We start from the raw sequence: 27,501 nt of genomic DNA on the forward strand, positions 1-27,501 counted from the left end.
CAAATTTTTAAATAAGTGTTTTTCCAGAGTTCGGTAGTTAGCTGGTCCCCAATGATGACATACGACCCTGGGAGACTGGGAGCATGTATTGATAGGGGGCAGCGTTGCTCAGCGGTCTTGCTTTGTACCCGAAAGGTACTGAGTTCGATCACCCGCCGCTGCGTTGTGTGGCTTTGAGCACGTCACCTCGCCCTAGCTCAATTTGCGGTGCTGCACTGCGGTTGACGCCTGGGTTATTCCCTTGGAAGAGACCATAAGGACAAATTTCCCCAATGGGATGTATAAAGGGATTTTTGTTTTATTTTATAAAGAGTTCAAAGTTTAAAAAACGGGATTTCAAGAATAGTATCATTATAACCCTACAATGACCTCACCTATAAAATCTCTTATGAAAATATATTCTTTTATTACAATGATCGGTTCTCAAATTTAACGATTTGACATCAAGAATTATCATCGTGGTCATTACATCATTTCACGTCAACATCTATTTTTAGTAAAACCGAACGCGTGAGGTCAAAGAATATTGAACTGCTACGTTTTTTTTTCTACAAAGAACAATGGGGACTCTTCGTTATATTTTTGCTACTTTACGCTATTGTAAAATCGGGTTTTCCCCTCGACCAAAGGGTATACGTAATAATCTGGGTTTGTGCACGTTGTGAAGCTACTTTCTCTGATAAAATATTTTATACATTTAACACAAGTTTCATATGTTCTACTACGTGTGGTCTTGCGGTATGACACTCCCTTTCGGATCGGAAGGTCCTAGGTTAGAGCCTCGCACGCGCATAGTTGAGTCCTTGGAAAACTACTCACATTCTCTCGTCATACTCAGGTGTAAAGTGAGTACCTGGCTGTTAACAGCGTTGTCTCTGTCCGAAAAAAACTTTGTATTATCGCCTAACAGGCGTCATGTCTCGTTCTACAAGTTAAGTGTTGCTGTTGGCAAGGCACCCCTTGTAAAGCGCCTTGCGCACCTTTAGTGGATATAACACTATATAAAATCTCTTCTTTGTTTCCAATTTCCAGCGTGTAAATCACTCAGAAATATAACTGTTTTGAGACGATGAGTCGCATATATGACCAACCGGGTCCATCTGGTACAATGAAGGAATGAGCCAAATATAGCATGCATAGTTCATCTATCGGGACCATTGACTGAGTTTTCTGGTGGCGTCAAATATGAGCACGATTTGTAAGCAGTCAAAAGACCTTTGAAGAGATTGTTTATTACGTAAGAGGTTGATAGCTTTAAACAGACAATAACAAAAGTTTGCTTGCTAGCCTAAGAAGTTGACACTTGTGATCACAAAGTATTTTGCCCAAGTTCTGACTCTGATCCACTCACGCAATGACTGCTGTGAGGACAGGGACAAAGATGAGACAGAAGTTTTACAAATCCTACAAAAACTCAACTGCACAGGGTCCGACACCGGTCCTTTTGCTTTTGAAGTAAGCACTTTACCAACTGAGCTATCGGAACCCCTTACTCATTTTCATTTAATCTCATGCTTTATTCTCCAGAGTGCTTGTCTATCCGTCCTCCTCTACACGAATGTCTGCATGCCAAAGCTGGAACCACCAACGCTATCTGTAACAACTCCCAAAGGGGAGATCTCACCATCTCTCCCAAGGCAACATGAGAACAGCAGCAGTCTTCACTTCAACATCACAGCAACCAACAGTAGCATGAATAACACATACGATTATATCAATAACCTTTACAATACCAACAACAACAATAAGTACAACACTGCGCATGTGCAGGACAACATAACAACTTCCGTTGGCAATAATGTATTGGATTTTCTTATCGAAAACGTTCCATACCATGGCTCTGTGACGTCATCATGGCCTCCTGTGTCCTCTCAGTTTCCTCTAAGTTTCATTTCTAATAATAATAATAATAATAATAATAATAATAATAGTAGTAGTAGTAGTAGTAGTAGTAGTAGTAGTAGTAGTAGTAGTAGTAGTAGTAGTAGTAGTAGTAGTAGTAGTAGTAGTAGTAATGAATTGTCCAACGCACAGTCGCAAGATATATATAATAAAAAGGCAAATTCTCGAAAAACAAGAAAAGGAACAGAAGGTCTCTATACAAATTCCAACAGAAACCATGAAAACAGTCTGACCACTGTCCATCCAACTGGTCAAACCAACGATAGCCATAGATATAGACGTGATGCCGACGTTATTATGTCAACGTCCTTCACCCTTGATCATGAACATCTATTGTCGCGTACAAGAAATAATAATAATACTAATAATAATAATAATAATAATAATAATAATAATAATAATAATAATAATAATAATAATAATAATAATAATAATAATAATAATAATAATAATAATAATAATAATAATGAAGCAACATCTAGGCTGATATTAAAAAATAAGCGTCGTAGTGTGTCATTCGTGCCTGATGGAAGTGAGGCTGTGTCGAGATCGTTAAGCGACCACATTAACAAAACCAATATTATCAGCATTCCTAATATTTCAAACAACAACAACAAAGTTGATAGCCATAGCGATGGCAAGAACAAAAGCAACAATTCCAACAGCATTAACAGCAAAAACAGCAGCAGCAGCAATAGCAACAACAACGAACGCAATTCTAGCACAACTAATAATTCAACTGACACCATCAATGCTCGGGAAATCTCCTACCAAACCACCACTATAATATATTATAAAAATTACACAGAATCGCAAAAAGCAAGAAATGATAAAGTTTACAAATATGGCAACGACAATAGCCGTGTCATTGTGGACAACTCTAACGACGACGACAACAACAGCAGAAGAGGTGGTGGTGGCAGCAACAACATCAACAACGATTCCAACATTCGAACTAATCTTGTACAGTCAGAACCGTCACAAAATACGCAGGATTCTTCCGAGTTATCCTCCATAACGCAATCGGCGTTACACGAAAGGAAAATTACCGAAGAAGGTCAAAGTCCCAAGAAGGAGTTCAATTCAACGTCGCCAAAACTAAACAAAATAGCAGCAGTTGCAATGGTGACGTCACCATTAACATTGGAAGACATGGACTATACGACTAACTGGGAGGATGTTACAATGGTAGCGAACACAACCATGGAAATGCATGCCCCTAACAGCGGCAATGTACATCCTCTTCTAGACCAAAAACTCCCAAAAGATCAGGTAAGCATATGTGAGGCACTCTAAGGAAATGGTCCACCTGTCGCTCATAACTTTTAGGGTTTTCCCTCCATGAAGTTAAAAAACTTCCCGAAGTCCCAGGTTTGAGAGCTTTTGCCAAGATGAGAGTCATTTAAATCCATAGATATTTGAAGGATTTTTTTTCCAGAGTACGGCAGTTAAGTGGTTAAGCCCAGGTCTGGTAGCCCAATTCCTTATGGGGCTCATTGTTGTAATGGAAATCTCAAAAAAATGACGCAAAATATTGTCCATTACAACAATGCTAAACTGTGGAAAAGGCTCTTTACGCACATTGACTCAACTTACTCAGGTGTAAAATGAGTACCTGGTCATTAACTGCGTTGTATCTGTCGGAAAACATTGTAATGTAGCCTAACGGGCGTCATGTCTCGTTCTAAATGTTACGTGTTGCTGTTGGTCAGGGTCCTCTTGTAAAGTGCTTTGAACACAATAAGCGGATATCGCTCTATATAAAGACTCATGTTGTTGTTTTTTGTTTTTTTTTGTTTTTAACTAGACCCAAAAGGATGTTCGAATGTCAGACATGCATATATTTAAACGTCTGCTTCACACCAACAAATTACCCGATTTATTACAGTGATCACATAATATTTTGTTGCGGTTCCTGTTATTTCCGTTCTAGTTTGTTTTTTTAACGTCAAATTTGACATATCCTTATATTGGTTATCAACGATCAGTGACAAGGCTGCCCTTCTTTTCTTTCGTTTTATTTTAAATCCATGTTTTGTGTTTGGCACGGCTAAGCTACTGCTTTACAACATGCAAATAGCTTTAATGGTTGGAGCAACTAGCCGTCATTTCCAAACTGACAGAATAAGCCGTCCATTTTTTAAAATATTGTGGGGGGGGGGGGGGGGGGGTATTTGTATTTAATTTATTTTCTTTTTTTTTTTTTTTTTTTTTTTTTTTTTTTTTTGTTGTTTTTTTTTTTTTTTGATTATTTAGTACATTTTCTTTTGTTTTTAATTTTTTTTTTTTTTTTTGGGGGGGGGGGGGGGGGGCGGGTGGAGGGGAGGTTTGGGGAATTTTGTTCCTTCTTTTTTGTTTTATTTTTGTGTGTGTGTGAGTGGGGGTGGGGGTGGGGGGGGGGGGGGGATTGGATGTTTGCTTTTTGTTTTGTTTTCTGTATGTTTGTTTGTTGGGGTTTTATTGGGGGGGGGGGGGGGAGAAGGGGATTTTTTGCTTGGCTGTTGTTGTTTTTATTTTTGGTGGTGAGGGTTGGTTTGGGTAGGCTTTGTCCCCTCTTTGAAACGTTAGTCTTTATATGTGCAATATTCATTCGATGTGCTTAAAGCCCTTTACGATGGGTTCCAAGCGAACAGCAATACTCAACTTGTAGGACGAGACATGACGCTTATTACAATGATATTCTCGACAGAAACATCCCGGGACTCATTTACAGCTGATAATGGTAAAAGAATTTTAAGTAAAGAGCCTTTTCCAAGCTCGACTTGACACCGTCACAACTCAATTCAATTCAAATTTTAATAAAGCCAGTTTGCCAATACAGAACACAAATGAAAACACAATTTACTAATTATCAAAACCAGCAAAATCATTATTGTATTACGGTCAAAACGGAATTCGAACCAGTGATATACAGGCCAGAAGTCGTCAGTCAATATTACCACAAGACCACAGAGCAATGGAGGTGAAAGTCGGGCTAATTCTGCCTGTCTGAAAACGGCGATGATCTGGAAAAACCTTAAGACACTTATTTACAAAAGGGTTTTATATTCCATCACGGTTTGGAATTGTAGTTTAACATTACAAAGAAATACCCTTTTGGGGGAGATGGTAATATCATATAATATTATACCTAACCATTATGGGTTATACAAGATCAAGCGATCTTTGAATACCCTGAATATACAACCACAAATACATAATAGCATATCATTATTCAAATTAGAAAAAAATAATACGCAAGAAGACTTTTATATAATATGAATGCAGTTGACGTCACTCAAGTTTTTTGTTGTTTTTTTTTCGTTTGTATTTTAGACTGCTAGAATTTTGGATTTCTCGGGTAGCTATGTGGTTTTGTACAATTCGGCTCCAGACCTGAAGGTCCCTAGTTCAAGTCCCGCTGTACCAACACACAAAACCATGTGTAACCTTGAACTTTTATAGTCTGTTTAATACAGTTTAGTGAGAATTACTCATAAACATTGATGGGAAAAAAAACAATAACAAAGACCTGAGTGACGTCAACATCATTATATCTGTAAGAGAATTTAGTAAGAACTTATCACCTATAGATAGTATGCAGATGACGTCACTCAGGCCTTTGTTATTGTTTTTGCCATCCGCGTTTGTGAGTTGTTCTCACTAAACTGTATTAACCCGACTATAAAAGTTCATGGTTACACAGAGTTTGTGTGTTGGTCCGTTATACTTCCGGATGGCAATGTTGTGAACTCCTTGGCCAAGCGCATTCTATCTATATGGCGATCTAAACACAATACTAGAAATCTGAGTGAGGTCAGCTTCATTCATGCTTTGTGAAGTAAATCTTTCCAGTACAAACAATATCTTTCAAATATGACCCACGGCCTCAATCTGGTACCATAACAAAACAATGATGATCGTCGCCACATTCTATGACATTAATTCTTTAGGAACAAGCATGTAATAATATCAGAATGACTACGACCAAAATTCCTCTGACATAAGGATAACGTTTGAATGGCCTAAGTCACAAATCTGTTCTGCCAAAGAAAACACAGTGGGCCCAAATACCTTAATTGGTAGGGCACTTGCTTCACAAGCACATTGGACCAAATTCAATCCAATCCCGGGTGCAGTCGAAACTGTTTTTGGGAGACACACCCCCCCCCCCCCCCTTTCCCCTGTCTATCCAGCAGTGAATGGGTATCTAGATCTGTTAGATCTGGCAGAAAGTACTTAGCGTCTTATCCAAAGGATAGCAACCAATTGCTATTGTCCGTTTCATGTTATAGAAACCGGGAATAACTCCGGCTCCATGAGCCTACTGGCTCTGAACGAATACTTAAAAATCTTCCTTAACGTACAATGCAACAGTAGCCATCCCATCCCGCCAACCAACCCTAAGGTCAACATCTTCACCAACGCTATTCCAATTTCTCCAATACAAATTGCTACATGTTGCGCCGCTCGCACTGACAAAAAGCCTTTTTTTTTTTTTGTTCTGATAAAAAAAATTAATCCAAATCTAGACAATTTATGATGATTTTTAAATTGCAATAGAAACAAACCTGAGAGTTCTTTGAAACACACACACACACACACACACATACACACTTATTTGAACTTTAAGATTTACCAATTTGTAACAAGTTCACAATCTATACTCGTCGATAATTGAAGTTATATAAAATAGGCACGAGATAATCTAGCGGTTATGACATTTCGCTTCCAACTGAAAGACCCGGGTTTAAGTCCCGCTTTAGCATCTCATTTGTCTTCCTTTAACAAGAAACTTAGCCCCTACTGATGCAGTGCATTTAGCCAAAATGCTCACAACATCAGTCATCCGGATAATACATATTAACACACAAAACCAAGTGTAACCTTAAACGTTTATAGTCTGATTTGATAGAATTTAGTGAGAACTGCTGGCTAGCTAAATACAGTAACAAAGAGGTGAGTGACGTCAATTTTGTTCCTTCTATTGCTGACTTGGCAACGTTAAGCTGTGTCTAACACGTGAGTTATCTCTGGGTATTTTCTCGAAATAGACCCTAGAGAAAAAATACCCCTTGGGAAAAATTAAAGAGAGAATGTATCTATTCATTCTTTTCATATTTCTTTTCATTTATTTTATCAAATTTCTGGCCAAATCGAAGAACAAAAAAAGACCTTTTGTTGCCGAATACCAAGCCAATGATTATTAAGCCCATGCATAAATTTGGATTGGCATAAACTTCGCCTTCATTCCATGACGACATGCCCTCGGGAAATGAGTGTCAAATTCAATTTCAGGAGGTGAAAGTCGCACAGTCTTCTCCGATAATTCATGGAACCACCAGCAACGCAAATGCAGTCGAAGACTAAGAGAATGATAAGATTGCATTATGAGATTATACTATATTATGGTTGTACCCTCTCCAAATTCAATTTGCATTCAATTTGTGTTGGAGAGCTGAATGCCGAGATAACTTCATATGGCACTTCTTTATATTATTGCACTTTTTCAAGAACTTTTCAACATCTATCCATCCATCCATCCATCCATCCTATCATCCACCCATTCATCCATCCATCCATCCATCCATCCACCCATTCATCTAGCCATCCATCCATCTATCCATCTGTCCATCCATCCATCCACCCTCTATCCATCCGTCAGTCCATCCATCCATCCGTCCATCCAACTATTCATTCATCCATCCATCCATTAAAATTGAGCTTTTATACAGCGCAATATCCAACAAACGTGCTCAAAGCGTTTACAAGGGGTTCCTAATCAACAGCTCATTTTACACCTGAGTACAGTGAGAGAATGTAAGTAAAGAGCCTTTTCCAAGGACTCAACTATGCGCTGAGCGAGGTTTGAACCCAGGACCTTCCAATCCAAAAGCGAGTAGCATACCACAAGACCACATAGCTGCATCCATTCATACATCTGTTCATATATGCGTCCATTCATTCAACCATCCATCCGTCCACACACCCGTCCATGCATATTGACATTTCACTGTCCATCTACAAGTTCACACAAATCAACACGGTAGTCATTTAGGTAAAGGCCTAGAACTCACTCACACACACACACACACACACACACACACACACACACACACACAAACAAATACACACTGTGTTGTGTGATATATATATATATATATATATATATATATATATATATATATCACACAACACAGCGTCTTTCTTTCACATCTCTCTCTCTATCTATCTCTCACACACCCAAACACACATTCTCTCTCTCTCTCTCTCTCTCTCTCTCTCTCTCTCTCTCTCTCTCTCTCTCTCTCTCTCTCTCTCTCTCTCTCTCGATGTTTCTCTATCTCCATCTCTCCCCACTCCCTCTCTCTCTCTTTCTTTATTTCATTCCAACCCCCTCCCCCCACTCCCCAACCCCGACACACAAACATGGGAAGAGAGAAAGAGCGAAAAGAGAGGCGGGAGGGTGAGAAGGGTGAGAGGGGGTGGGGGGAGGAAGAAAGAGGGATGAGAGTGGGTGTGAATCTATCTGCATTTAATACCTATGATATGAAATCATGTTATAGATAATGCCTTTCTCATCTAGCTATATTGCCACATCAAAGACTTTATATAATCAGGGGCGTGGCTATATTGGTTGATTTGGTGCCTGGCACCGTTCCATCTTTTTAAAATGAATGGATTACAGTATTTAAAACAATAATAATAAAACTGAGAGATGTTACATTCCGCCTCTTATTTATTTGAGTAAATATTTTCTTTATTTTTTTACCTTTCTTTTGTATTTCCAAATATAGCATGTTTCAAGTCATTTTCTTCCGATCCTGGCACCACCTTATACTGTGAGCATGCCACGCCACTGTATATAATTATCTTATCTTATATAATATTACTAGAGGCTTAATAAATATAGGAGTTATCCTTTAACTGCCTTATACAATAGTTTATATTAAACAGAATCTCATATATCTTGCATTGTATCATTCACAGACAGTTTTACACAACTTGGAATGTAAGGAAAAATGTATCAATAAAGCAATGGAAAATGGAAAAATACTATCATAAAATATTGGTAATTGAAAATTGGTCATGACCAAATGAATCATAATTGTACAAAGTTCATAGATGAAATATTAATGACAAAAAATAATCATAAAAGCAACAATGATAACAATCATTCATAAGTCTCTGATAAACTATGATTTCATTGGTTCAGGTGTCATTCATTTTACTTGTCAACATTTACAAACCAGTCTACAAAATCATGAAAGATTAAAGATTAATTAAAGACCCTCAAATCCATCTGACACAATGTGTGACATGACTGACATATTAAATTCTCTCTTGTAGAGCTTCAAAAATGTCCATACCCATGATTGGTAATTTTTCACTGTTTTTGTTTGGTTCTCAGTTTAATTTATGAGTTGTTTGTCAGGATTTATTTATGACATAAAAATGTTTATATTTCATTTCTAAGCTTTGTTTTGATTGTTGTTCAGGTTGTATTTTTTTTTTATCTTTATTTTAATCATTTTGCGGGGTGGGGGTGATTTTTAGCTATTATTTGGTTGTTGTTTTGTTTGTGATTTTTGTTTGTTTTTATTTCTTTATTTTTAATTATTTGTTTGTTTTCTTTCTTTTTAAAAAAAAATGTTTTGGTCTGAGATGCCGAACACTTCAACTTCAATTTATACATTGGCCACCTCTATTCACAGTAGTACTGCGAAGTGATTTCCTCGTATTCGTTATTTGCAGTAGTACTGCAACTAGTAGATATATCATTCATTTCAGTTATTTGCAGTAGGAGCCTTCGAGCCTAGAGCTTTATTGTATAGAGGATTGGACACAAATAATAAATAAAATACATTATTATTATTATTATTATTATTATTATTATTATTATTATTATTATTATTATTATTATTATTATTATTATTATTATTATTATTATTATTATTATTATTGTTATTATTATTATTACTAATTTTTTATGTATTAATTATTATCATTTATTTTATTTTTTTTTAACTTATTACTATTTTTATTATTTTGCATTTCGTTGGCAATGTGTCTGTTGTTGTGTTGTGATGGTGGTGTTGATGTGGTAGTTGTTATTGTAGTGGTAGTGTAAGTGATGAAGTAGTGGTAGTGATGATGACTATAAGGATAATGATGGTGGTAGCAGTTTGCTGTAGTTTTGATAAGGAGATGGTAGCTGTGGTGGTAGTAGTAATGATGATGATGTGATGGTTGTAGTGATGATGACGATGTAAAGGTGGTGGTGGTGGTGGCTGCTCTAGTTTTGATAACGATGTGGAGGTTGCTGTGGTAGTAGTAGTAATGATGATGTGGAGGTGGCTGTAGCAGTCGTGGTAGAGGTAGTTTGATAGTAACTTCTATTGTTTGCAGGAGCACTGAGATATGACTCGAGCAACGGTGAGTGAGAGAGAGAGTGAGAGAGAGAGAGAGAGAGAGAGAGAGAGAGAGAGAGAGAGAGAGAGAGAGAGAGAGAGAGAGAGAGAGAGAGAGAGAGAAATTCCTGGAACTTTATAAAATATATCAAACTAACTGTAAATAATACAATAAGCGGGAACGGAACTCTCATTAAAGTTAAAGTAATCTTGACAGATAAGCTGCTAGGTTTCAATATGGGAACGAATTATCAAGTTGGAGAGGTGGGGACGAGGAAATTTTCCTGGATTGGATTGGGGTAACAAAAAAAACAAAATAAAAAACAAGATCTTGTGAAGTTTCAGACTTGAAGCAAAAGTTGAAACGTTCAAAATTTCAATTCTAAGTCATACAAAATGTTTCAATCATCCTTCCTCTTTTCTCCTTCTCAAACTAACACACTCTCATTCAACTTCAATCCATTCGACAACACGCCATTTTGAACAGAAAATACAGTGTTGTGTTCAACGAGGGGACAACGACAAATTTTTAGAGATAGGAGAGCGCTTCTACTACTGCGAATAGTGATTCCTCTGTGGAATCACTATTCGCAGTACTCTACTGCGAATAAGCACTTCGTTCATTATTTTGCTCGCGGATTTTGAATGAAAAGTCTTTCTTCCAAACACGCCGGGATTGAATTTTTCACCAATATCATAAGTCTTGTAGAGAATAAAACTCACCTTTGATGGTTTGCGGTCTAATATTAGATAGCATACCAATTGCCAAACGGATGTATATCTGTGGTAATTTAGGCTGAAGACTGAAGGCAAGTCAGGGAGTCTGGAATCTGGAATGTGATGGTATTCAATGTTGCAGCCACATCGCGTTTAATTAAAGTGTGTTGTAGGTCTGAGACAAAAGCCAATCATTGTTGTCTGAAGCGGCTCTTTTTTTTCAAACGATTATTTTATTTAACTTTTTAAATACATACTTGTGTAACTTGTTAGTACTTCGCGATATTCTTTAGAATTTGTTAAATACAAACATGCCTGACGTTTGATAAAGCAGACGTGTTCGAATTATTTATACCCGTTGCCGGGCCTTACATTCAGCAGCAAACAGAAATTAAATTCGATCTTGCGATTGGTTGAAATTTACCTAAGACTCGTCGTTATGGCCACTCATTTTCGTATTATTTGTTATTATCTTTTATTTCGATCGTAAACTTTTCAACTCATGTAAATATAAACGATCCCCGTGATGGAATAACAAGTCAGCAGATTTATAAATGAATGATACCATTTCATCGCTCTATGACACAAAAATTACGAGGGAGTTGACACTAAAATGCAAGATTTAAGTATTGACCCGGTAGCTCCATGAGGGGAAAAAAATAATGGTCCCTTTTAATGCAGGTTTAGTGGTCAAAGGAAGACAACTCAGTAATATCCAACAACTGAAAACGTTCATCAATGCTCTCCCATTAAAACTTGATTTATACACGACGAAACTTTTGAAGCATTTAAAAACAAAAATAAAAGTGTCTGATCAATCTCTGATGGAATATGATTAAGGCCAATCACTCTATAACCCAAAAATGTATAATTATATTATTTGAATTTGCATAAATAGCATTTATGACCTGAAACAGTTCTAAGTTGAGGTATGTCATTCGCCAGGATAATATTTCTTTTTTTTTATATTGAGTATGAGTTTAACAAGAAGATTTCAAAGTACACCAATCTTACATGAATTATGAAAGAGGTTCAAGTATTTTTAATCAGATCAGATCATATCATGTACTTTACAAAGCTTCCTAAAATATCATCGTATATTCTTAATATTTTTTAAAGTGGGCGGGGGGGGGGGTAAGATCAATTAAATATTGTTTACTTTAGTGAGGGTCTTGATATCTTAGTTGAACACTCACTTCACATCATAAAAAAGGACCAAGACCCAGACTGACCAGCCTATCCACCCAACAGTGAGTGGGTATCTGGATCTATTAGACATCTGGCAAAAAGTACTTTGTGATAGACTATTGACCTATAGCAAGCAATTGATAATGTCAGTTTCACGCTATAGAAATCGGGATAGAATCCGGTTCTATTGGCTTTTTATCGAAAATAATCATTACCACTTTTTATTTTAACTTGAGGGATAGATTAGACGGCTATGGAAGAGCACACACAACAAAAATCCTGTTTTTGGTGACAATGGTTGGTTTAGTTAAATATTTAAGAGCCTAAGATTATGATTCTCAAGGCTTTGCATTGATTGAGATCAAACAACCACACACCAATTTATTTTTGTCCCCCTTTGTTTCTCATTATTTTAAATTCCCAAAAAAAACTGCACTACTCCCTAAGTAGTTGAAATTAAACAGTTTGAGAATATTTCATTCAACTTTCATTTTTTGCTATTTTGTGGCAAAGGAAATCATTTTTTTAAATTGTTCAATGAGGAAAGAAATACATTGTGACGTGCAGCACATTGTCATATTCTATTCTCTAACCAAAACATCTCAATCATCTTAACTCTGCAACATATTCGGGAACTTGTTTGAAAACAAACTATTTAGCGTAAGACTAAGGCCATTGCTGTTCCTATTTTTTAAATAACTGCAGATTTAACTGATTCAATTCATTCCTCACGAAAGGAATGTTGACTTCGATAAAGCGTTAGTTGGTGCGGTCGTGTACAAACGGTGAAATGATGACAGATTAAAGTAAAATCAAAACCATCAGAAAAGGCTGAGCGAAAGTAGGAAAGAGACCCCCCTCTTAGTTTTTTAACTTTAAAAAATCCGCTTTGCTCATCAGCTTTCACTTTCATGTTTGTTAACAGGACATTTTGAACTTTCGCAGCTGATTCGCTGTGATTGATGGATGAAAAATTTTAATGATTTTTAAAAGTATGCAACAATGTTATAATATCACACTTGTACAATATTCCACAACATAGAAACGAATTTGATAAGATCCAAATACAAAATGATTAAAAACAAAACTAACACTCAATACCCAGATTGAATTTTGAAACCGGCTAGACTCCTAGTTTATGGCCGGGAGGAAAGGAGAAGTGACTCGGGATATTCGATCTGGGTACTTAGAACACCTAGGTTTTGTCCCAAAGACAAAATAAATTTATTATTCTTTTTTACCAATGATCTGGTCAAAGGGAGATAACTCAGTAATTAATATCCAACGACCAGTGGTGAAAAGTTGAATGGGTGCTCGCTCGATGATCGCTCTAACACGATAAAACATTTCTTCCTCCTGTTTTGGTTGCATTTTTGTTTTTGTTTGTTTTGTTTATTTAGTTTTTTGTTTAATTGTTGTTGTTTGTTTTTCTTGTTGTTGTTCGGTGGAGTTTTTTTTTTGTTTTTGTTGGTTGTTGTCAGAAACGCAGAACTTCTCACTTGTTTCATCATTGATTTTGAACGCAAACTCTTGCTCCCAAACTACCTGATTGGTTTTAACTTTTTATCTCAATCAGTTTAGTTTAATGAAGACATATCTTTTCATGAATACAAGTCAAATGTCAACTCATAGATCTATATCGGAGGTGTGTCACCGTGTCACTACGTTGAAGGATGGAAATAAGTGTGATGCGGCAGTGTGATTTAAGTGTGAGTGTGGTATAGATTCTGGTCTGAGAGACACACGCCAAATACGTCTCTTTTTCTTTTTTTTATGATCAGGGATTTTATACAATTTTTATAAGACAGACTAGTCTAAATTATAAATTTGTAGGAAGAATCTTTAGAATTAAACGAGACTAAAACAACTGTATTCGTGCGTGGTAGTAAATCTCAGGGGCAGACGACATCGTTCGAGTTGTTTATGCTCGGTGCCGGGTTTTGAGTTCAGCAGCAAACAAAATATCCGATCTTTTGATTGGTTGACATTAGTAGTTGACATCTATATCTGCATATCGGTAATGGCCTTTCGTTTTCGCATTATTTGTTTTAATATTGAGTTGGAATCGGAAACTTTTTTCCAGTGTTGTGCAGACTAATGTCCCCGCGATAGAGGGAAAGTCTGCAGTTTTATGATTGACTTTTATTTCCTCATCGATCTGTAATACAAACGGTAGCACACAGAGGTTGCAAATGAAATCAGACCTGGCCCACCAACAATATTTTTTCTCTTTCATGGAGCTACTGGTCAAAGAGAGATAACTCAGTAATAGCCAAGGACAAAAAAAAAATATTGTATGAGTGCTGTCCCATTAAAAGGATGATGATCTCACTGTTCACCACAAAACATCGGCACGTCCTCTTTCTTCATATACTTTTTATAAGACAGACTAGTCTAAATTATAAGTTTGTAGCAAGAATATTTAGAATTAAACGAGACTAAAACATTTGGCGCTCGTGGTAGTAAATCTGAGGAGCAGACGACATCGATGGAGTTGTTTATGCTCGTTGCAGGGTTTTGAGTTCAGCAGCAAACAAAATATCCGATCTTTTGATTGGTTGAAATTTATATCTGCATATAGGTAATGGCCTTTCGTTTTCGCATTATTCGTTTTAATCTTGAGTTGGAATCGAAAACTTTTTCCAGTCTAATGCAAACCAATGTCCCCCGCAATGGAGGAAAAGTCTGCAGTTTTATGAATGACTTTTATTTCCTCATCGAACTTTAATACAAACGGTGGCACACAGAGGTTGCAAATGAAATCAGATCTGGCCCACCACCAATATTTTTCTTTTTCACGGAGCTGCTGGTCAAAGAGAAATAACTCGGTAATTGCCAAAGTCAAATAGTATTGTATGAGTGCTGTCCCATGAAAAGGGTGATCGAGACTTCGGCACGTCCTCTAGTAGTAGTAGTAGTAGTAGTAGTAGTAGTAGTAGTAGTAGTAGTAGTAGTAGTAGTAGTAGTAGCAGTAGTAGTAGTAGTAGTAGTAGTAGTAGTAGTAGTAGTAGTAGTAGTACGTAGTAGTGGATATAGTGAGTGTAGTCGCTGGTTATACGACTCATTATAGACTTTCATAGGGTTCCACTATCTCTACCACCAAAATTCTTCAGTGACAGCAGACTGTGATTATTTTGTCCAAAAATGCGGAATACCTCAATCTAGTTTGCTCTCCAACTTTGAGTGTATAAACTCTTGCTTCCGAATGACATGGATTGATTTTACTATTTTATCGCTATCATTTAAGTCTAATTTAAAGTAAGCTTATCTCTTTATGTTTTTAACTCAAATATCGACACATAGAAATACATCGATGGTGTGTTCAGTTGAAGGATGGGCATTTGTCTGATGCGGCGTTGTGAGTGATGGTATCGCATAATGTAAGTTTAAGTGTGGTGTAGTGCACGTGCCAAATATTTTGTAAAGCGTCCCCTTTTCTTTATTTTCAATCGCGTACTTTGCCTTTTTTGTATTTTTGTATAAAAGACTAGTCTAAATTATGAATTTGCAGTAATAATGTTTTGAATTAAAACAGACTAAAATCCTCTCTTACTTTCGATGGGCAAACGACATCGTTCGAATTGTTTATGCTCGTTGCTGGGGTTTAAGTTCTGCAGCAAACAAAGAATCCGATCTTGTGATTGGTTGAAATTTACGTCTGCATATCTGTAATGGCCAGTCGTTTTCACATTACCTTACCTTACCGTTGTTCCATGTCGGACACGACGTTGGAGATCATGGTTCGCCAGCTTCTCTCTCATCTGCGAGTTTCGCACATTGATTTATGGGGCTTCCTACGTACGCTGCGACATTTCCAAGCCAGCTTGTCCTTCTTCGCCCTCGACCACGCTTGCCTTCTATTATTCGCTTTAATCCTGAGCTAGGATGAGAAATATTCTCAAGTCGTGAGCAAACCGATGTCCCCGGGAGGGAGATTTAATAAGTCTACATGTTATGAATTTTATTTCTACATCAATCTTTAATACAAAAAAGTTAGCCAACAAACGGGTTGCCACGTAGTTGCATAATATGACTATTGTCCCAAAGGCACATGACAAAATCATTAATATAATCTTTTTTCAACGATCAAAGGATTGGTCAAAGGAAGATAACTCAGTAATACCCAATGACCAATAAGTTTTTGAATGGTTACTCTCCCCTGAAAAGCCCGATGAACTCTCAACAAGACAAAACTTCGGCATTTCCTCCTTTCGGTGACAGCAGATATTGTGGGGGGGGGGGGGGGGGGGGGGGTTGTTTGTTGGAGTTTTTTTTAGTTATCGTTGACTTTCTGTTTTTAGTGGGTTTTTTGTTTTGTTTTTCTTTGTCTTTGTTGTTTAAGCGGGGTTATTTTGTTTTGTGTGTTGGTATTGTTGCTGCATTGTTAGAAACGTGGAACATCTCAATCTTGTTAGATCGCTGATATGAACGCAAACTCTTGCTTCCGAACGGCATGGTTGGTAATAACTTTTTATCTCAATCAGTTTAGTCTAATGAAGAAATATCTTGTTGTGTTTTTAAGTCAAATATCACTTAGATGTATATCGATGGTGTGTTAAATTGAAGGATGGAAATAAGTGTGATTTGACGGTGTGAATTATGCGATGGTTTCTAATATCATATCTTGTAAATTTAAGTGTGGTGTTGTAGCGTAGATGCTGATCTGATACACACGCCAAATATTATTATAACACTTCCCTTTTTCTTTTCTTTCTTAACCAATTTTTGATCGGTTAGTTCCTATGATTTTTTTATAAGACAGACTAGCCTAAATTATTGGTTTGTAGCAAGAATCTTTAGAATTAAACGAGATCGTGATGCCTGGAATTCGATAGGCAGACGACATTGTTCGAGTTGTTTATGCCCGTTGCCGGGCTTTAAGCTCAGCAGCAAGCTAAAAATCCGATTTTGTGATTGGTTTAAATTTACGTCTGCATATCGGTAATGGCTTTCCGTTTATGCACTATTCGTTTTAATGTTGAGTTTTGATCGGAAACTTTATTTCCAGTATTGTGCAAACCATTGTCCCCACAATGGACAGTTTTATGAATGAATTTTATTCCTTCATCGATCTATAACACAAAAAGGTAGTTAACAGAGGATTGCTTGCACGATATGAGTCTTGTCCCAAGGCCAAATTATGAAATCATAACATCACCATTTTTTGTTTTTCACAGTTGTTGGTCAACGGGAAATAACTCAGTAATATCCAACGTCAAATAATATTGTATGAGTGCTTTCCCATTAAAAGACTGAAGATTGCTCTGTACACAACGAATCCTCGGCATGTCCACATATTTATATATATATATATATATATATATATATATATATATATATATATATATATATATATATATATATATATATATATATCAAGGATTACTATTCAGTATAGTTGTCCTTGATTATATATATATATATATATATATATATATATATATATATATATATATATATATATATATATATATATATATATATTTGTGTGTGTGTGTGTGTGTGTGTGTTTTGTTTTGTTTTATTTGTGTGGACGTGTGATTATAGGCCAATCACATTTGCCTAAGATACCAACACAATCTAAAATCATTTTCCCAGCTTCTGTCCAACTTTGAACTCAATGACCTCATACAACTGGTCTACACACTGCAAGGGGTTGGGGTGGTCCTGGGGGCCTTACTCGGAGGAATGATGGCAGACATCTTTGGTCGAAGACGACCCCTGTACCTGTCTCTTCTTGGGATGGCGACCACCCAGTGTGCTCTAGCCCTGTCTGTCAGCTGGATTCTTTTCATGGTACTGAGAACTGTAGCAGTCGGATTTGCAGGTTTGTTCATATGCCATGTTTTGTTGCTTTTTTATTGATTCGATGGCGGATGTTAAGAGTATTTTACCTAAATGCAGTGCATCAATAGCCTTACACAAAGACTTGTCATTTATAAAAAGAATGAAGTTGACGTCAATCGAGTCTTTGTTATTGCTTTTTGCCATCCGCATTTATGAGTAATTCTCACTAAACTGTATTATCCAGACTATAAACGTTTGAGGTTACACATAGTTTTGTGTGTTGGTCCGTTATACTTCCGGATGGCAATGTTGTGAGCTTCGTAGCCAAGCGCATATTATCTATAGGTGAGTGCACCACCCAGTGAGTTGTCGTTAGTTGTGCTCAAGGGGGGAAATTATCCCATTGAGTGAACTGTTGAATACAACTCACTCTTCGTTTTCTTTTGTATTTTGACGCAATTTTTTTTTAAGTACAAAAGACACATCCCCTTCCTGCCCCCTATGTCAACACCCCAATGAAACAGTAACACACCACTTGCTTGACTGTCAACCTCTTGAAGACATGAGATGCACATTCCTCCCACCAAATCCAAGCATCAGTAACACTCTTTATAGGCACCTGGAACAACTACAAAAGACGTCAAACTTCTACGTCATGGCACGAGACCGAAGAGCTCAGGTAGTCGCTGGTTCGGATAAGTAAGTAAGTAAGACGTAATAGGCTATTGATGCTATGTGTCACTCCAAAAAGCTCATAACATCCGCCAGTCAAACATAACGTACCAACAAACAAAACTATGTGTAACCTTGAACGTTTATAGTCTGATAGAATCTAGTGAGAAGTACTCATAAAATGGTTGTTAAAAACAATAACAAAGAGGTGAGTGACGTCAATTTTGTTTTATCTATAAGTTTAAGAGGGCGACGGTCGGTGTTTTAAGCAGCGCCACTTGATACTGCAACAATCACTCTTTCCTGTTTTCTGCCTTTCCAGACACGGGAAACTTTATGTACTGGATAGAGTGGGGGGACTAAGCCCAGCCCCTAAATGTACCTCCCAGATTGGAAAATATGAAATAAATATGATAAAATGTACATAAAATATACATCATTTGATAGATTTTACTCTTCCACACGCTTTAGAAACAGAACATAGAACAAGCTATTTCAATGCCAAGATAAATCATCAAAGGCTAGTGACCAGGTGGACACATTGAAATAACCTATCTGATTTTCCTTTTTCTAAAGAGTTGCGCCTCAAAAAGAAAAATAACGAACTAATTTTTTTTGTTTCACGTCTGTGTTATATATCTATATTCTTTTCACCATGCTATATTGGATGATAACTTTTCATCTATAAATCCAATCAAAAATAAAGTATAATCTTCTCAACTTTTTTTTTTTGTAAAAATTGAAATTTGAAATGACTAAACGATCCCAGATAGTATGAAGTTGACGTCACTCAGGTCTTTGATATTGCTTTTTACCATCCGCGTTTAGGAGTAAATCTCACTAAACTGTATCAACCAGACTATAAACGTTCAAGGTTACACATAGTTGTGTGAGTTGGTCCGTTATACTTCCAGATGTTGTGAGATTTTAAGTCAAGCGCATAATGTTTATAGGGTACGTCTCAAGTTGCCAATGTTGCGCAATATGAATGTTCATATTTCGTATATTTTTTATGTCCTGTTCAGGAGCGGCTTTAGTCATCAGCTTTGTGAGTGTGATAGAGTTTGTGGGCCCCAATTGGAGGGATGCCTGTACGTGTTCCTGTCTGTGGACTATGGGGGCTGTAGCCCTCTCTTTGCAAACCATCATTACAACCAACTGGCGATGGCTGGCCCTGTCATCGGGGGGCCTGGCCCTGCCTCTGCTAGGGGCATACTAGTAAGTCTCATTCTTAAATAACAATAAATATCACTTGCCGACGTGCACTAATTTGTAGGTCTGATAACCCAAATTATCATGGTCTCTTTGTCGTAATGGAAATACTCTCAAACCAACGCAAAATATTGTACATTACAACAATGTTAAATCAAGCCCATAATTGCGTTCGGTTATCAGACCTGATACATTGTGCACCTTGGACCAAACCAAAACAAGCAAAATAAACCTCAAGTACTTTGAAAAATTTATCTTTTTTTCTCCTCTAATGATTAACTTTCTCATTTCCGATCATTTTCAGTATTTTCCCAAAATGGCACATTTACCCAGCAGAAATTTATTTTTTTTAAACTCAAACAAGCTCTCTACAAAACAACGTTAGATGCTGTTCTTATTAATTAAACATACATCGTTCTTCAAAGTTTGTGATGTGCAAAATAAAGCTGAATAATAAAAAATATATATCGTGTTGTAACAAATGTGACGATTTTGCTGCAGGTGGTAAGGAGAGGGATAACACAAAAAGAGATCTAAAATTTCTGGTGGAGCTAATCAACACATGGCTGCTAATTTGAACAACGTATGTTTTGTTTTGTTTTGTTTTTTTCAATCGTCAAACATTAATGTATCTACGTCTCTATTGTTTGGGAAGGGGGGGCGGTTGTTGGTTGAAGAAGGGTTTTGAGCCCAAAACGGTCCATGTTTATTATTTTATTATTGTTTTTTAAGCTTTTTGTGTCTTACTTTTTTCAGTCCACAACTTCTAGCAGCTCAGTATCACTTTGACCAGCTGTGTAAATAGAGTCGGTCACGTGGTTATATTTTCTCCCTCTTGTTCCCCAGTACAAGCCCCGAGTCCCTACGATGGCTTCAATGTCATCACAAGTTTCCAGCAGCCGAGGGAGTATACAGGGAAGTCGTATCCGTCAATTCAGCAGCCGTACCGGAAATGATGTCATTGTTAGACCAAGCTCGCGTCTGCATCGTCAATAACATGCACCGGAAGCGGTACACGTTCCTTGACCTATTTTACAATTTGACGTTTGCGAGGTCGACCTTTGCCCTAGTTTACACAGGGTAAGGCTAAACCATTTTTTTTTTAACATTATATATCTGTTAAATATCTTATTTTAAGATGCGCGTTTGCTTGAGGTTGGAAGGCAAGACAGCAGACTGTTGGGCACACTACTCAATATTTACGAAATTTCAGGTACAATGTGACCACGTGTTGTTGATAAAAATAGCTTACCCGAGTAACGGTCTATACCCAATGGATATGGATTCAAGATCCGACCTTTCTTGGTTTTCTAGAGAATAAAACTTGACCCCCCCCCCCCCCTCCCCTCCCCCGAGTATTGCTTAATCTAATATGTACAATTAATTGTAAGCTGACGCTCCCAGTCTTCTACCAGATAAATTTACATTTGAGATTAAACAGACCTGCCTAGTACAACGAAAAATTCGTAGAAACACGAATGTTTGTCTCCAGCTTCAGAACTGGGTTCGTCTCTTTGATTCAATAAATCTTGTTGAGAAGGAAGATTTAGTTCCTTAGAGTATTCAGGATTTTGGGCCATTTTTGGATCATCCTGAAGGCAAATTCTTTATTTCCTAAGCTATTTAAAGTTAATTTTTCTATTTCTCCCCTGGAAACTACGAATTTTTGAAATTTCAGGCCGGCAGCTCTGGATTAAATCAATTATCAGATACAGATTGATGTTCCTTCTACCGACTATAGGTTGTTTTTGGGATGGCTGTTTTTTTTAAATTATAATATTAATAAATAAAGTTAATAAATTTACAATCATAAAACAATCTGTCTATCAATCTATCTATTTATATTTGTTCTTATCTTATCCATATATATATATATATATATATATATATATATATATATATATATATATATATATATATAAAACTATCAATCTATCTATATATTTATCTTATCTAACTATCTATCTATTTATCCCTTTGTCTGTTTATTTATCTATCCATCCATATATTATCTATCGATCTATCTGTCTGTCTGTCTGTCTATCTATCTATCTAATCACGGTTTATCCATCTACCCATCTCACTATCTCTAATCTGACACTAAACATACTACCAATCAATTCCACGACCAATGTCTCTGTGCCACTCCTATTCCAGGTTGATATCTTCCTGTGTGTATGGTTCATTGTTCAGTTTTGTCCGGCATTTGACCGGCAACCCTTACTTGGACGGCTGTCTACCGTTTATCGTCGATATGCCTTTGACATGGTCTACTATTATCGTTAATAGATGGTAAGTGTCCACTGTAGTCGTTATCTCGTATTATCGTTCATTGGTATTATAAAGTAATCAGCATCGTAATGATGATCATCATAGTCATCATAACAAAGTTGCATTCAGTGGCGTAGCTTAGCAAATACTTTTGGGTTGTTTGAAATAGTTTAAGTATAGATAGCATTTATCTAGTACTTCACAGCATTGAAAACAGGCGGCGTTCTTACTATATTATCTCTTCCCTCGTGGTCAATGGCCAAATAATACAGTGGATGACACATGCAGCCCGTTAGGTGCTTATACATGTTTCAGACAAAGACATAAATGTTAAAAAACAGGGGGATCTTCGAATTTTTACGCCCGTCTCCGACAAGACGAGGAGAAATGCTTTAACAAAGACATAACACCCGACCAACCTTTGAGCAAGACATCTCATAAGGGTCGGACAATACATGTCACGAAATCCCTCTGGTCACCCATCGATTACGCTACGTGTTCGCCATTCTTGAATTATGTTCGCTGGAAAGGGGGGGGACGCTTTGAATGTATTAATGTGAAATATCACAGAATGCATACTTCTTTAACATCAGATTTCATGAAAGTTTTGTACAGTATAACCTTTCAAAGGACCACAGTTTTCAAATACAAGAGATGCATAATTAAGATGACATAAACATTTCTTAATTTGACCTCTCCCCTCTGAGTTCCTGGTTGTAAAGCCATAGTGTCATGAGTACAAAGTGCACATTTTGCTGAGTCAGTTGGAACTCAAGGTGGCAATAATAGTGAGTATTGCACATGACTCTCGTGAAATGGAAACCCCTGGTCAAGCCTGTGGGCGAGTTTAGTGATCGTTATCACAACAGAATTCACTGTGTCTCACATCGTATTGTAAAACATCAAAATGTTCACTCATCCCAGACCCTTCGTTTTTTTATATGCCGAAAAAAAAATCTTAAGTATAAAACTGTAACCGATGCAAAAAATCGGCTCAATGTCACTAACAATTCGAGTGCTCGAGCCAATTATCATTAAAATCCATCAGAAGGTTGTGAAGATATCCACGTCAACGCGTGAACACGGGTTGTGGAACGGACTATACACAGAATTTACTATCGATAGTATGTGTCTAAGTAAAATACCCGCTTTTCTACCGCTGGATCAATAGAACCAAAATAGAATGCTATGTAAACGTTTATAAAGCAATGGAGAAAATCATGTGATAACTAGTCACTCATTTGACGGTATAATATAAACAATATCAATGGTCAGAGAGAGGTCGATTTCATTCACGTTATTGTTTATAAACAACAAACTATGTTTGTCCGAGCACATGTGAAGGTGTGACACAAATTCCATATTTTGATTGGTAAAAAATCTACTGGTTGACTACCAATATCATCACCAGTGTCTTCATCACTACCATCATCATGAGGCTGATGTTTTGGTAAATTGCAATTTTCCCTTCGAATATACCCTGAAGAAAAATTCCCCTAGGATATGAATATAGGGAATGTTTTCCATGATTTCTAACTTATCTTTATTTATTGTCCATCACCCCCCCCCCCCCCCCCCAACCCCCACCCCTCATCTTATTATTATAATTTTTTTTTTACAGTTTAGGCCGTCGCTGGTGCCTTTTCCTTTACTCCGTGGCGTCAGGTCTTGCTCTCATGTCTGTCATCATTCTACACATGACCGGGAACGTGTCCTTCATGCCCTCACTCGTCACGGGAATTGCCTTATTTGGAAAGATCGGGGTCACAGCCTCAATTTCGCTCATCTTCCTATTGGCCATAGAGATGTACCCAACAGTCTCCAGGTCAGAATTAAAAGCTGAGGAATGTTAAACTTAATAAACAAATATATATATAGCAGCTTCAGAAAAGAACAAAACACCAAACACGAAACATTTCGGGCTCAAAACCCTTCTTCAGCCAACTACAAAAAAAAACAATGAAAGCATAAATAGACGTCTACAATATTTAAAAAACCGAGTCGGCGGCAAATGTATTTTATGCTTTCAATGTTTGTTTGTTTTTTCGTTGACTGAAGAAGGATTTTGAGCACGAATCGTTCCGTGTTTGATATTTTGTTCTTGTTTGAAGCCGTTCTATTCATTTTGTGTATATCATACCTCTGGCCACACTGCCGTCTTCGGACAAAACAGTTGGTCAGAAAAAAACATTTGAATTAAAATGTCGAAAAATAACCTTTCGTCTTGCTCGAATATCTCAAAACCGAAAATAATGTAGAAGAAGCCTACAAGCGGCAAAGTGATAGGAAACTGATAGAAGCCGTGGACTGTAAACATTAATAAACAACAATGAATAGAACAGCTTAGAAAAATAATAAAAATATCAGACACGGAACGTTTCGGGCTCAGATTTCTTCTACAGCCAACAACAATAAATAATAAAAACGTAAATACGAGTACATTTATAAAATCTGTTGTTTGTAATGTATTTACGTTTTAATTGGGGTTTTTTATTGGCTGAAGAATGATTTTGGGCCCGAAACGTTCTGTATTTGGTATATTATTCGTATTTAAACTGTTCTATTCATACAAACGTCATTCTTGTCCTACACTTTAAAATTGCAGTTGGCTGGGGGATGGACATTGCTCTGTATGAAAGCTCGAAACTTTGGTTTTGTTGTTTGTTTTTCTTTTGTTTTTGTTTGTTTGTTTGTTTTTTGCTTTGTTTTTTGTTTTGTTTTTTATAAAGTGACCAGTTCATTTTGTACTTTCCAGAGGAATGGGGGTGAGCGTGGCTGTGGCTTCCGGTTCCGGTGGAATGATATTATGTCAAGTCTTCCTCTTCCTGGTAAGTCACATTTGGAACTTATGCACTTTGTTTTGTTTGTTTATTTTTTGTTTGTTTATTTTTTGTTGTGTTTTAAAAATATTTTTGTGGTATTTTTGTTGTTGTAGTTTGTTTCTGTTCTGTTTTTCGTTTGTTTGTTTGTTGTGGGGTTTTTTTTCTAGACTTAAATCGGCTGTATCAACTGCTTGCTAGCGACGTGTACATGTATTTGCAGGTCTGATTACCCGAATTGTTCGACTGGAAAAAATAAATAAATAAATTTTTAAACAAATTAAAAAATTACAAAATTAAAAAAAAAAAAAATAAAAAAAAAAAATAATTAAAAAAAAAAAAAATTAAAAAAAAAAAAAAAAAAATAATAAAAAAATACAATAAATATATATTATATATATATATATATATATATATAATATATATATATATTATATAAATAATATATAATTATATTTATAATATTTATATATTATATAATATTAATATTATATAAATATATATATATATATATATATATATATATATATATATATATATATATATATATATATATATAATTATAATAAAAACAAAAACCATGAACTAATAGTGCTCAACTGTTTGATAAAAGGAGCTGTTTATAAAATATTTCTAGTATAATTATGATCCCAATAGTTCATCATAATTATACTTGAATATATAATATATATTATATATATATATATATATATATATATATATATATATAAATAAATATATATACATATATATATATATATATATATATATATATATACAAAAACAAACACACACACACACACACACACACACAAACACACACATCGTGGCATATTGTTACGGTTTTTACTTGGGACCCAAGATGTTCATAGATTCCCCGCCAAATTGTGTGACCTTGAGCAAGAATAACTCACTTTGCTCCGCTACATTGCGACTGTCACCTGTGCCATTTAAGTGTTCTCTAATAGAAGACATTAAGAACAATCATATTTGGAGATTAATACAGGGAATTTCTAGTTTTCTTTTCTTTTCGTGCGACTATGTGATCTTGAGGTATGACACTCGCTTTCGGACCGGAAAGTCCTGGGTTCGAGCCTCGCTCGGCGCATAGTTGAGTCCTTGGAAAAAGGTTCTTTACTCACATTCTCTTACCATACTCAGGTGTAATTTGAGTATCCGGCCGTTTACAGCGTTGTCTCTGTTGGGGAAAAAGTTGTAATATCGCCTCACAGGCGTCATGTCTTGTTATATATGTGTCATGTTGCTGTTGTTCAGGGACCTTTTGTTAACCATTTGAGCACGTTTAATGGATATTGCGTTATATAAAAGCTCAATTTAATTTCACTTCCTTCCATTCCAGAAAGAATATCACTACACAGTGCCTTTCGTGTTCTACGGATTTCTGATGACGTCAGTGGGGCTAGCGGGCCTCTTCCTTCCAGAAACCCTCAACATGCCACTGACCAACGTCCAGCAATGCCGTCATAGGAAAATACCGTTAGTGGAAGGAAGCAGGCATGCTGGTGGACCTCTTTTCCCTTGACCTTCATTGCCCTTTGACCTGTAGAACCATTTCCTGACACGCTATATTTAGTAACATTATGCGGCCTGACCTTAGCCATGGTTAACTTTTGCATGACACTGACCAAAAAGATGACGTCAAAAAAGAAGTCTTTGTCCACAAAAGAAAAAGAATCGTGAGTTGTATTCAATAGTCAACACAATGGAATCACGTCTTTCCTTGAGCACTACTAAAGACATCTCACTAGGCCTTGCAAAGATCTAGAAAATGAGGTCAAACTATAAATCCTGGTGGGTTCTCGCGGAGCCATCGTCAACAGAATATAGATAGTATGCAGATGACGTCACTCAGGCCTTTGTTATTGTTTTTGCCATCCGCGTTTTTGAGTTGTTCTCACTAAACTGTATTATCCAGACTATAAAAGTTCATGGTTACACAGAGTTTGTGTGTTGGTCAGTTATACTTCCGGATGGCAATGTTGTGAACTCCTTGGCCAAGCGCATTCTGTCTATAGATAGTTCGCAGTTGAAGTCACTCAAGTCTTTGTTATTGTTTTTGCCATCTGCGTTTATGAGTAATTCTCACTAAACTGTATTATCCAGACTATAAACGATCATGGTTACAGTTTTGTGTGTTGGTCCGTTTTATTTCTGGATGGCAATATTGTGAGCTTCTTCGCCAAGCGCACACTATCTATAGATAATATGCGCTTGGCTAAGGAGTTCACAACATTGCCATCCGGAAGTATAACGGACCAACACACAAAACTTTGTGTAACCATGATCGTTTATAGTCAGCTTTATACACTTAAGTGATAATTACTCACAAATGCGGATGGCAAAAAACAATAACAAAGACCTGAGTGACGTCGAACTATCTATAGATAGAATGCGCTTGGCTAAGAAGCTCATAACATCCATGAACGTTTATAGTCAGGTTAATACAGTTCAGTGAGCATTACTCATAAAACGCGGATGGCAAAAACAATAACAAAGACCCGAGTGACGTCATCTTCGAACTA

At 36.6% G+C, this 27,501-nt stretch overlaps 1 protein-coding gene across 2 annotated transcripts in view; it reads left to right on the forward strand.

Moving 5' to 3' along the window:
• LOC144972269 (uncharacterized) overlaps window positions 1-26,988 on the forward strand; it is a 69,188-nt gene extending 42,200 nt beyond the window's left edge. The window contains exons 4-11 of one of the 2 annotated variants that reach the window (XM_078913343.1): window positions 1,528-3,174; window positions 17,796-18,024; window positions 19,682-19,874; window positions 20,715-20,948; window positions 22,026-22,160; window positions 23,761-23,964; window positions 24,895-24,967; window positions 26,319-26,988. In XM_078913343.1, coding sequence (XP_078769469.1) covers window positions 1,528-3,174; window positions 17,796-18,024; window positions 19,682-19,874; window positions 20,715-20,948; window positions 22,026-22,160; window positions 23,761-23,964; window positions 24,895-24,967; window positions 26,319-26,501 — 2,898 coding nt within the window. In that variant the 3' untranslated portion in view covers window positions 26,502-26,988. Of the gene's footprint in view, window positions 1-1,527; window positions 3,175-17,795; window positions 18,025-19,681; window positions 19,875-20,714; window positions 20,949-22,025; window positions 22,161-23,760; window positions 23,965-24,894; window positions 25,181-26,318 lie in introns of those variants that run through there. The other variant, XM_078913342.1, reaches the window with a different exon arrangement.
• The last annotated feature ends 513 nt before the right edge of the window (window positions 26,989-27,501 follow it).

The sequence above is a fragment of the Berghia stephanieae genome, chromosome 5 (genome assembly GCF_034508935.2).
Source record: "Berghia stephanieae isolate SIO BIC M18660-M18661 chromosome 5, UCSD_Bste_1.3, whole genome shotgun sequence".
NCBI lineage: Eukaryota > Metazoa > Mollusca > Gastropoda > Nudibranchia > Aeolidiidae > Berghia > Berghia stephanieae.